Here is a 10,751-nt window from a genome sequence, read left to right as displayed (position 1 = left end):
TAGCAAGTGTGGAAAGCTGCAGCTGTATTGGCTGGGTGTGGACTCTAAAGGTATCCAGAGGAAAGACCCAGGAAGGGCATCAGCCATCTGTACGTGGACTCAAGACAGGGCTGCACTTCATGCTTAGCGTCTGTACTTGGTGTCTTGAAATATTCCCTTCTGTCTCCACTCTCCTCTTAGACTGTGCCCGCCGTCTGTCTTATTTAGTTAGGAAGTCTGAAGGTTAGTCCTACCTGCTGAGACTAATTAGCCCTCCACTCTGTGTCCCACGCAATCCGCCCAATGAAACGTACACATTTGTCTTGTTTTATTATTTTTTTTCCCCGGGTTCTTTCTCCCTCCACTTCTGGTTTTCTGATGAATATGGAGGTTGGGAGCTGGTGGGATACTGATCTCACTGTCTGCCTCCCCCATCCCATCCTTATTTTGCCTGCATCTTCCGCTTTAGTGTGCTAATGTGCCTGGGATTTTTTTTCTTTCCGGTGCAGGGGAATTCGCCGGCCTTGTCAATCTCAGTATCATTATTTTCAGTTGTCTTCTTTTTGAGGCCTGAGCCTGTAGAACAGTTTTGTTGAAACCCCAAACTCTCTAAATATTACACAGCAAATTGGTTACTTTTGGAAATCTACAACAGATGTGTTTTTTAAAGGGGGGAGGGTGGGCGAATTTAATGCTTTGTGGACCCCGGAATAACATCACACCTAATAGTAAATTGACAATTCCTATTCTTTCTTTCTTTGGGGGTGAGTGGGATGGAGGCTTCTCTTTCACCTTGGAATTCCCAGTTCACTTCTCACTGTATACTTACAAGGAAAAGGACCTTCTCACTCTACCATCCAGGAACACTGTTTGGGTTCTCCTTTAACGTAATTTTCTTCCCCATTTCATAGCAAATCAGTTTGCCCTCCCCGAGCCTAATAACCAACAGATACCTGTCTCAGAATTCTGGGCCTCCTCCCTCCTCCCCAAGGGCTTCTAGGCCAGCTTTGGTGACTGTCTCAGCTTCTGGGCATTTCCTCTCAGACCCCCTTGGAGAAAAACTGCAGTCCCACTCATCCCCAGGGCTTGGTGAACTTTCACTTTTATTTTCCCTGGCGCTGTTAACGCCCAAACTTTTCACCTCTAAAGTCAGAACGGACTTTGGATCCTACATCACTTCCTACTTCCAACGTCAGTTTAAAAAAAAAAAAAAGAAAGAAGAAAACCCAAAACCAACTTAACTTTACATTTCCCTTAAGGATATTTTTAGTACCCCAGACAAACCTAAAGTATTTGTTTTTTTGGATAAAACGCCTTCTTGGCATATTTAACCGAGTGGGTCTTTACATTTAATGACGTGACTCACTGTCATTAAAGAAAAAAGGGAGGGGAACCCTTGTGGGTTAGCCTCCTTGAATGTTCGTGGCCCAGCCCCTCAGCTTCCCCAGGTTTTCTCAGAGCAGAGGGGTGAGCTTTTTGGACCAGTTGTGTCTTATCCCGCCACAGGGCGTCCGACTTCTCTGCGGGATTAACCATTGAGCACCCTGTCCCCACGTCCCACAGTCCTCCCCTATTGGTCCCCATCCTCGAGACTTCTGGCTAATACTTTTTCTGGGCCTCTCCCCATCCCCGCCCCCCAAGTGGGCTTTCCTTCCGCCTTCCCCGGCTCAGATTCCGGACTCGGTTGCCACCCCTTTCCCCTCCTCTCCCGGTCCGCATTGTCTTTCGGAACCCGCCCCCTCCAGGAGCGAGGCCCGCACCGTCTGGGCTCCCAGCTCGCGCAGAGCGCACAGGCCGCACCCCGGTCGCCTCCCGCGGCCCCGGCCCGCCCCGCTCGCTCTCCCGGCGCCCAAAGGATCATTGTTGGCCGCCCCCGCCCCGCCCACCCCGGCTGTTTATTTATGCACACGTCACCGGGCTCGCCCCGCCCCCTGGCATCTCATTAAGGCGAGTGTGTTCCTCTCGCCCTGTCAATAATCTCCGCTCCCAGACTACTCCGTTCCTCCGGATTTCGATCCCCCTTTTTCTATCTGTCAATCAGCGCCGCCTTTGAACTGAAAAGCTCAGTCTAACTTCAACTCACTCAAATCCGAGCGGCACGAGCTCCTTCGGTGTCTTCGGCTTCCCCCCCCTTTGCTCTTATATCTGACTTGTTGTTGTTGTTTTTTTTTAACCCCCGTTTTTTATTTATTATTTTTTTGCACATTGATCGGATCCTTGGGAACGAGAGAAAAAAGAAATCCAAACTCACGCGTGCAGAAGATCTCCCCCTTCCCCTCCCCTCCTCCCTCTTTTCCCCTCCCCAGGAGAGAAAGACCCCAAAGAAGGAAAAAAAAGTTAACCTTGGACTCGTCTTTTTCTTGCAATATTTTTTGGGGGGCTCGCAAAACTTTTTTTTTTTTTTTTTTTGCTTTTCTTCCTCCTTCATTTTTCTTCCAAAATTGCTGCTGGTGGGTGAAAAAAATGCCGCAGCTGAACGGCGGTGGAGGAGATGACCTAGGCGCTAACGACGAACTGATCTCCTTCAAAGACGAGGGCGAGCAGGAGGAGAAGAACTCGGAAAACTCCTCGGCGGAGAGGGATTTAGCCGATGTCAAGTCGTCGCTGGTCAATGAATCAGAGACGAATCAAAACAGCTCCTCCGATTCTGAGGTAGGAAGAGCCCCTCGGGCTGGCGAGGTTGTTCCTGCCGGTTCCCGGGCTCGGAGACTGGGGCTGGAAGGCGAGGCGGGTCGGGGTTGCGGGCGGCGGGCGGCACGGACGGTTGCCCGGGCTGCTGACTGCAAAAACTTGTAACCGTGTTTTTTCTGCACCCCTTTCCCCGCCGACCCTCCCTCCTCCGCACCCCCTCGGCGCGGCGATTGCCCCTCGCCCTCCCCACTTCGCCCCTCCGGGAAGGCGGAAAGACGGCCTCCGCCTCGCTCCGAAAGTTTCCGAGATAAATCCCGGGAAAGTTTGGAAGAAGGTGAGTGTGCCCCGCGCGCCCCTAAACCGCGCGATCGCGTTGCCCCCCTCCCCGGGGTCGGCTTGGTGGGTACCCTCGCCCCACTCCCTACCCGAGTTCCCGCGCCGGCCGGGCCCCGGGGACGCGCGCGGGCCCTCCGGGGGGACACTTGCTAAAAAGTTTCTCCCGCTCTCTCCCGCGCCGCGCGGCCGCCGCCGTCCCCTCCGCCGCCCCGCCATGTTAGCGGCCAAGAGGCAAGATGGAGGGCTCTTTAAGGGGCCACCGTATCCCGGCTACCCCTTCATCATGATCCCCGACCTGACGAGCCCCTACCTCCCCAACGGATCGCTCTCGCCCACCGCCCGAACCGTAAGTGCCACCGCGCTCCCCGCCCTGCCCGCCCTGCTCGCCCGCCCGCCTGCCGGCCCCGCATGCCCTGCCCCTCCCCCGCCCCGCCCCTCCCCCCTCCCCTCCCCCCCTCGCGGCCCGAACTCTCCAAACTTTTTCTCTGCCTTTTGTGGACTGGGTTTGTTTGCGCTTCGCCATGTTCTGGCTTTCCTTGTGCTTGCCTCGCGATTCGGGGAGCCTTTTCTTTCCCAGGCAGGGCTCTGTTGGGGTGGTGGGATGCCAATCTAAACTTTTAGTTTTTCTTTCTCCTTTTTTCCCTTTTCTTTTTCCTTCTCCTTTCTTTTTTCCTTTTTTTTTTTAAGCTCTGATTCCCCCTCCCCCTCCCCTTGCTTAGTGGTGTTTGTTTCTTGTCCCTGGGAAGAGGACTGTGTGGCTCTTTCTTCTCCCTCTCTTCCTTCCCTCTTCTGTGCGTCTTGGGCTTTCCCCAGGTTAACCCCTTGGTTGCTGGCTGGGAGGCCGGTCCCGGGCCGCGCTGAGCGGATTCCCAGTGCCTTTGGCTCCAGGCGCTGCTATGCTGTTTGCGCAGCCTTGACCCTGCGGAAGCGCCCGGCGCTGTCCCCAGCCGGTCGTTTTTGTAGCTTTCTAGTGGTGATTGCAGGCTCGTGGGCCTCCTGGCCCCTTCTTCCACGGGAAGGTCACACTTGCCAGGCTTGGTCCCCTTGCAGGCCCGGGGTTCCTGGGCGTGCTTTTCTCTGCAGACCCGGCAGGGCTTGGCTGCCCCACGCTACCTAGCTGCGAGCTGTGCGTGTTGGGAAGGCCGATTTGAAGGGCTTCTGGGTTTGTGTGTAGTCAGGATGGCCTGTTTTGAGTGGACTTTTGTGTCAAGGGAAACTCGGTGTCTTCGGATGGGGTGTAGAGGCCTTCTTTTCCCTGACCAGCTAGCTCACCATGGGCCCCTGGGAAGGGGGCAGAGGCCATGGTGAGCGCTTTCAAGGAGGTGTAGGAGACTTGGGGATGCCTTCCTGTCTGGGGAATCGGCTTCCCAACTTTGAGGGGCCCAGGGCAGCGTGGGGTGCCATGCTCCTCGGGAGCTCTCTGCGGCGTACCTCCAGCACCCACCGTAGACATTTGTTCGTGTTCTCCCGGGGCCTCTGCCCCCTGCCCTCACACTGTCCTCTGCTTCCCCACCCCCGAAAAAAAAAAGAAAGAAAAGAAAAAAGAAAAACCTGGATTGCGGAGCTCTAGACACATCAGCCCGGTTTGTGCCTGTCTTCCCGGGGTTGTCACTTTGCACCTCTGGCCGTGGTCCCTACCTCGTGTTTACACACACTAGTTTTGTTTTTCCTCTTTCGCTCATTCAAGGTGGCAATCTGAAATAATGTGCCCACTATTGAGCAGAGCTGGGATTTGAATCAGCCAAATCTACAAGTGTTTTTAAGCATTAAAATATTAACTATCAAGTTTAACTTGTTTTTTTTTTTTTCTTTTTTCTTTTTTTCCTTTCCCTTTGGCTCTGGCAGAATAGCAAGAGCACGCTAGACCGGTAATTTTTTTTTAGTGCCTAGGAAAGAGAAACAATCACCGCCCCCATCCCCCCCCCCAGCGCCCGTGTCTTCCTTAGAAGCCGGGACAGAGGTACAGCCTGACCTCGCCCAGCAGGGCCCGCGCTTTCCGGAGGCTGCTCGGCGGCCTCCGAAGCAGCGCCTGGTGTTTTTCTTGGTAGCTGACGGGATCTTAAAAGAATCGGAGTGTTAGCAAACGAGACCCACAACATTCCAAAGTAATCCTGGGAATTTCCTCCTCCCCCTCCTCTTCTCCTTAGGACGCAGACCTCTTTGGTTGGTTTTATTTTAAAATCCACTTAGCCACCCGAAAGGCCATGAGAATATTGAGCTTTGATGGCAGGCTTGTTGGCTTTCTTGACCCTTTTCAAACTGCACGCCCGTGACCGCTGGCGATCTGGCCACACCATCGCTTCAAACCCACACAGTTGCGTTGTGCTGTAATTAGGAAACAAGGAAATTGTTAAAGGCAAATAAATGATTTCCCGGGGAGACAAGGAAGGCTCCCAACCCACGGCCCCCTTTGTGGGCTTTGTAGGAATAGACAGCGTCTAGTTGTTTTAATTGTGGACATAGCGGGTGGCCCTGTGCTGTGACATCAGACTGACTCTGAGAAGGCATTTCTGAACCCAGTAGGCTGTTAGTATTTGCGTGTCAGACATCAGACATCTTTGTGCACACTGCCTCTGTTTCTTTGCTTTCCCTTACCTGGATAAGCTTGTATGCTACAAAATTGAAGTTATTTATTTAGGCTGCTGAGCAGAGCGTTGGCAAGGAGCTGCAAGGCGGTTGGTTGTATGTCCCTCTATAGTGCCTTTGAACGCTTGGGCAAGCTTGCGATTCCAGATTCGATACAGCCCCGGGTGTAACACACAAGCCAGTCAGTGGTCCCGGGTCTGAAATTCTCAGGGTTTCCTAGGGTCTGGTTTTGTGTACGAGTTGTAAACACAAATTCAGGATAAGCTCATTCATTCTCCTTCCTCCTGGCCAGGGCGCTTTTTGGTACATTTTCTGTAACTTGTGAGCAAGTACTGGCCAAAGGGCCGAATCCTTTAAAAAACAGATTCTCTGGAACCCCGGTTTCTGCTTTTCTGTTTAAGAATGTGGAGAATTAAGGAGTATCATTAGATTGGCTTTTGATGAATAATAGATCATCTCTAGAACAATCTTTTAATTACCAAAGAAGCCGCAAAGACTGGTAGTAATGATTTTACTTTAAAACGACAAAGATTTCCTCAGAACATTAATTTAATCTTTGATACAGCAGTAGAATTGGCTTATGAAGAGGATACATTCAGATAGAAACATACATTAAGGGGAACTCTAAGTACAGGGGAAGGGCTGAAAGTGCCAATATTCTGATTCGGGTACCATTGTGTTCTGGAGAATACTGTTACAGGATTGAGGTCCATTGGTAGGGGAAATTTAACTTTTCTGTTTTTCCTCCTGGCTTGCAAGAAATGGACCTGCAGTGCTGGGGACTGCGGCAGGCGTGAGGTGGCGTTTTCAGGGTATTCTCACAGCGCTTCATCTACCCAAAGCATTGGCATTTCAGCACAACTGTTTGCTACTAGGTTGAGCAGATAAGTAACAGCATCTTGAATTCATTTTGGAGCATTTCAAGGAAATCGGGAGGGAGCCTGTTCATTGAGGAGGTTTTATTTAGCCCGGCAATTTTTTCCCCCGGCTTGCCGAAAAATGGATGTTTTCAACTTTCTCAAACAACAAATCCTTCCTGACACAAAAGATTGAGACCCTGGAGTGTGAGGGGTTAATGTTGGACCTTCCCTGTTGTCTTCCCACCCCCCACCTTCACCCCTGATTGTTTTGACAACACTTTTCAAAGTGTGACATTCCAAGCCCCTCCATAACAATGTAATATTACTGTGATTACACAGGTCATTACATTTTAAATAGAGAACAATAAAATGCTTATCGCCTTGAAAAAGAACAGGTGCTCTCAGCCTCCTTTCGTATTTATGCTAATTGTTTTCATCTCCTTCAGAAATATTTATGGCAGACATGTTTAGATTTCAATCTCAATGCAGCAAGTCTATGCTAATCGTGTAAGTTAGGGTTTAACGTCTGGGCTCAGCGTTCACTCAGTAAGCTATGATTATAAATCTAGTGTGTTAGTGCTTTGCAGTTTGGCTTCCTGAAACCCCAGAAACAAATGTGGGGTTTGGGAGTCTGAAAGGCTTCTCCAGGAAAACCATTTTGGGGAGATCTTTGCTACCATTTAGGGGACGCCAGCGTTGGCTACTGTCCTTTATCATAGATGTCGAAAAGATCTGGAGACTAACCATGCTGTTTCTTGCTTGGAGTTCTCCACCTGAATTTTCTGTTTCCTGAGAGAGATTGCCTTTGGAGATGCTGCTGGCTGTAGACTAGCTTTCTGTTTCGCAGGCAGCTATGAAAAAGTTACAGGAAGGTTTCCCAGAGTGACATCTAGAACGCTGCTGCATTCTCTGTTAGTGGCACAGGGTGGCTGCAATTCTGCATGCCATTTAAAGGGAGGAGGCATTTAATGATTATACCAGAGGCTATGTTTTTCCAGATTAGGATAGAAGTCTTTTCAAGATCTGAGCACCTTCTCCTGTCTCACAAGGTGCCCAGGTGCATAGGGAAGGTCTTCAGAGACCATCCGAGAAGTGCTGGCCTGCTCTCTCCCATGCACAGAGAGGAGAGGAAGGATTTTGCGTTTTTTTCAGATGTCACACAACGGGGGCTCCTGAATCACATTAACAATGCACTGTAGAAAAAGGACAGCTGCAAATTTTTGTGTGGACGCGTGTTTAGGACCGTGACTAAAAACTCCCGAGGACCTTTCCCCCAGCTGTCTGGAAGTTATGTGGAAGTTGGTTTATTGGCAGTTAAGTATGGGACAACCTGGATTTAGCAGATGCTTTCTCCTGCACAGGAAGTAGATGACATTGTACTGGGGGCAGGGAGGAGACGAGGCAGGGAATGATTTACTCCCTTAAAAAAAAAAAAAATCTCGGCATTGCCAAATAAATAAGCTTCCAAGGAAGTAGGTGCTAGCTAGATTTTTAGTCTTGGTGGGAGTGGAATTTGATGATATCTGTGGCTACTTTTATAGCTTTGCCTACTCATTTCAACGTTTAGAAAAGGAGAGCTGACGAAGATTCTCTAGGGTTTTGTTTTGTGTGTGTGTGTGTGGTGTGGTGGGTATCTGAGTTTCTTTAGGGAGTAGAAATTGGCAACCTTGTAAGTAAATCTTCAGCTTGGATTTATAATTTATAATTGAGCACATTTGTGAAGGAAATGGTTAATTTTACAACCAAAGGCGTGCTTGCGCCCCGACAGGGCCCTGCTGAAAGACATGTGCCCCAGTCCTTTGCTGGCAAGCTCCCCGAGTCATAAATCCACAGGCTTTATTTGCAGCCCATAACACTTATGAATGTTGAGATATTTGACGCCACGTTACCCTTATGATATTCGAGGTCCGCAGACATTGGCAGTGGCTCAGATTTCTCTCACTAATTATAAGCAGTGAGATGGGGGGTGCATCGCAAGAGCTGGTCTCCCCTCTCCTCCACCCACCCCGCACCTCTTCAGCCCCCGTCGACTTAGACAGGCATCCCCTTCCTTTGGCAGCAGACCTGTTCTTTGCTCTAAGCTATTGTTATATACATTTATAAGGAGCACTTTGAGGGGCGGGAATTCAGGGGACTCCGCTCTAAATGCTCTTTTCAAAAGCAAAGTTGCTTGGGGTGTTTGCTTCTTTCTCCTTCTCTTCTGGATTCCCCCTCTTTACTCTCTTAATCCCCTCACTTTTCCTGGAGACCACTTTGACTCTACTGTGCATATTTCCCACAATACTTAAAGAAACCTGATATGGGAGAATGTACTTTCATTTAAAATATGTTCCACTAGGCTAGAAGGGGAAATATACACATTGTATAGTGTTCTGGTTGATACAAAGGCTTAGGAAGAAGTGAGGTACAGTGAGAAAAGCCTATGAGAAGAATTTAATAGACAAGCAAGCAAAACAAAACAGAACAGGTTTATGGTGGGACTGGGGGGGCATGCTGCTCTGTGGAAACTGTATCTAGCCAGAGGTGCAGAGTAAATGATTGAGAAGTATTGAAGAGCAGGGGGTGGACGGAATGGGCCTTGTGTGGGACTGGAGGACAGTGGGTGGAACCCTGCAGAGCTATGTGGCTTTTGCTCTGGAGTGAGAGACCGGCTGCAATCCTGTCTTTACCCATGCTGTTCTATCTGGAAACCAATATGTTTCCTATCAGTTAGCCCTGAACATCTGGAGGTGGAGAGTCTGGCTGGAGAATTATCTGAGGTCCAGATCCAGCTGTGAGAGAAGGTTTAACTAAGTTTTAAAGAGTCGATTGTTTTGGCGAACATTGGGCGAAGTGGGCCACTTAGTGCTGTTGTTGCTGCTGCCGCCGCCGCTGCTGTGTGTGTGTGTGTGTGTGTGTGTGTAAGCAAGTGTGGGGACTGCTGAATGATACAACCATTTCTAGGCAAATACTTTCCCTCCAATCCAACTCAAGTTTAAAGACCCAGGCTGAAAGGTTTTATTTTCTAATCAATGGAATGCAGAAACTTACTAGCCCTTAGGGATCTGTGAATCCCTTAACAGCTCATTACAAGGACTGGGCTGTGGGATCTTTGAAGGGTTATCAGGCATGGTGTTTTTCCGCTTTTCCCAGGATAGGTTTTTCTTCCTTAGGCACATCTGATTTTGTGTGGGTAATTCAGTTTGTGATATATATATATATATATATATATATATATATATATATATATATATATATATGAAGTGGCCCTAGATAGTTCATGCTGCAGTGGGAAGACATAGCTATTGGTAATGTCAGTTCTGAAGGAGTTAACAATGGCCTACCCAAGTTTGGCATCATGAAAATAGATGTGAGGCCTGGTAGGCATTAGCAGGGCCCGGCACATTTACAGAGCCTAATTAGTACGCACTGTAATTGTTCATGGTCTGCCAGAAGAAGTAATACTCAGGAAAGCGGAGTCCCTCTCTTGCAGTCTCCAGTTTAAAACCGATAAATCACTTGCATATTTGTGTAGTGATTCAAATGGAGCTAAGACCTCTCCCATCCCAACATGTGGTAAATTGTAAAGTCAATGAATTGCAGATGTAGGGCTACAGTGAGATCCTCCACGAAATTCACGATGAATGGTAAAGAGTGACGCTATAAATATTTACTGAGAAGATAACTAGATTCCCCCGAACTGGACCAATTATGATGTACTAACTATATTAGCAAAAATGCTTGAAAAAATTGCGAGGATCCGTGTGGGTCTTTGGGTGGGTTTGTTTGTTTTAGAAAGTGAAATAGAGGCACTGCGTTACTGTCCTGTCAGTGTGAGTGAGCCGGGGACGTGCCATGGCATACCCGTGCAAGGACGCAGGAGAGCCACATTAATGCCAATTAATTCATTATGAGCTCTAACTCTGGGACGACGGCGCATCGTTCTGCGGGTGTTCTGTAGCAAGTGTTAACGAAAAGTGCTACGTTAAGAACACGTGCCCCTGTGTGCTGGAGCTGTGGCTTCAGCTTCCCTCCCAGATGAAGAACTTTAATTATGTTTTGATGTTTAAAGCACACCAACTAGTCTCTCCTCAACCCAGGAGAGCCTACAGCTATCAGAACCAAGCTCAGCCGCAGCCTTTCTTTGCCAGGGATTTTAGCTCCAGGAGAAAAACAATGAAGGGAGCATCCCCCGGTAGAGGCGCGGAGAAAACTTTCTTGAAGCGATTCTCCCGACCCCTCCCCCTTGTTTCCTTTTAGAGGATTTTGGTCTCAGGCAATGTTGCGAGTCAATACTTCTTTCCCCAAATGTGAGTAGGTGGGTGTGTATGAAAGCTGTAAAAGTTAATGACCCACGTCTGACTCAGCTCAGGGTTTCAG

At 49.2% G+C, this 10,751-nt stretch overlaps 1 protein-coding gene across 45 annotated transcripts in view; it reads left to right on the top strand.

The window, feature by feature from the left end:
- Nucleotides 1–1,960: 1,960 nt before the first annotated feature.
- Tcf7l2 (transcription factor 7 like 2) overlaps nt 1,961–10,751 on the top strand; it is a 188,972-nt gene continuing 180,181 nt past the window's right edge. For all 45 annotated transcript variants that reach the window (XR_009057558.1, XR_009057556.1, XR_009057555.1 and 42 more), the window contains exons 1-3: nt 1,961–2,631; nt 2,878–2,944; nt 3,168–3,292. Coding sequence is in view for 40 of the 45 variants with exons in the window: in XM_057777313.1 (XP_057633296.1) it covers nt 2,443–2,631; nt 2,878–2,944; nt 3,168–3,292 (381 nt within the window). In the remaining 5 variants the exon portion in view is untranslated. The remainder of the gene's footprint in view (nt 2,632–2,877; nt 2,945–3,167; nt 3,293–10,751) is intronic.

The sequence above is a fragment of the Chionomys nivalis genome, chromosome 8, assembly GCF_950005125.1.
Source record: "Chionomys nivalis chromosome 8, mChiNiv1.1, whole genome shotgun sequence".
Taxonomy (NCBI): Eukaryota; Metazoa; Chordata; class Mammalia; order Rodentia; family Cricetidae; genus Chionomys; species Chionomys nivalis.
Note: the sequence above shows the minus strand (reverse complement) of the source record. Positions and strands in the feature narration are given on the sequence as shown.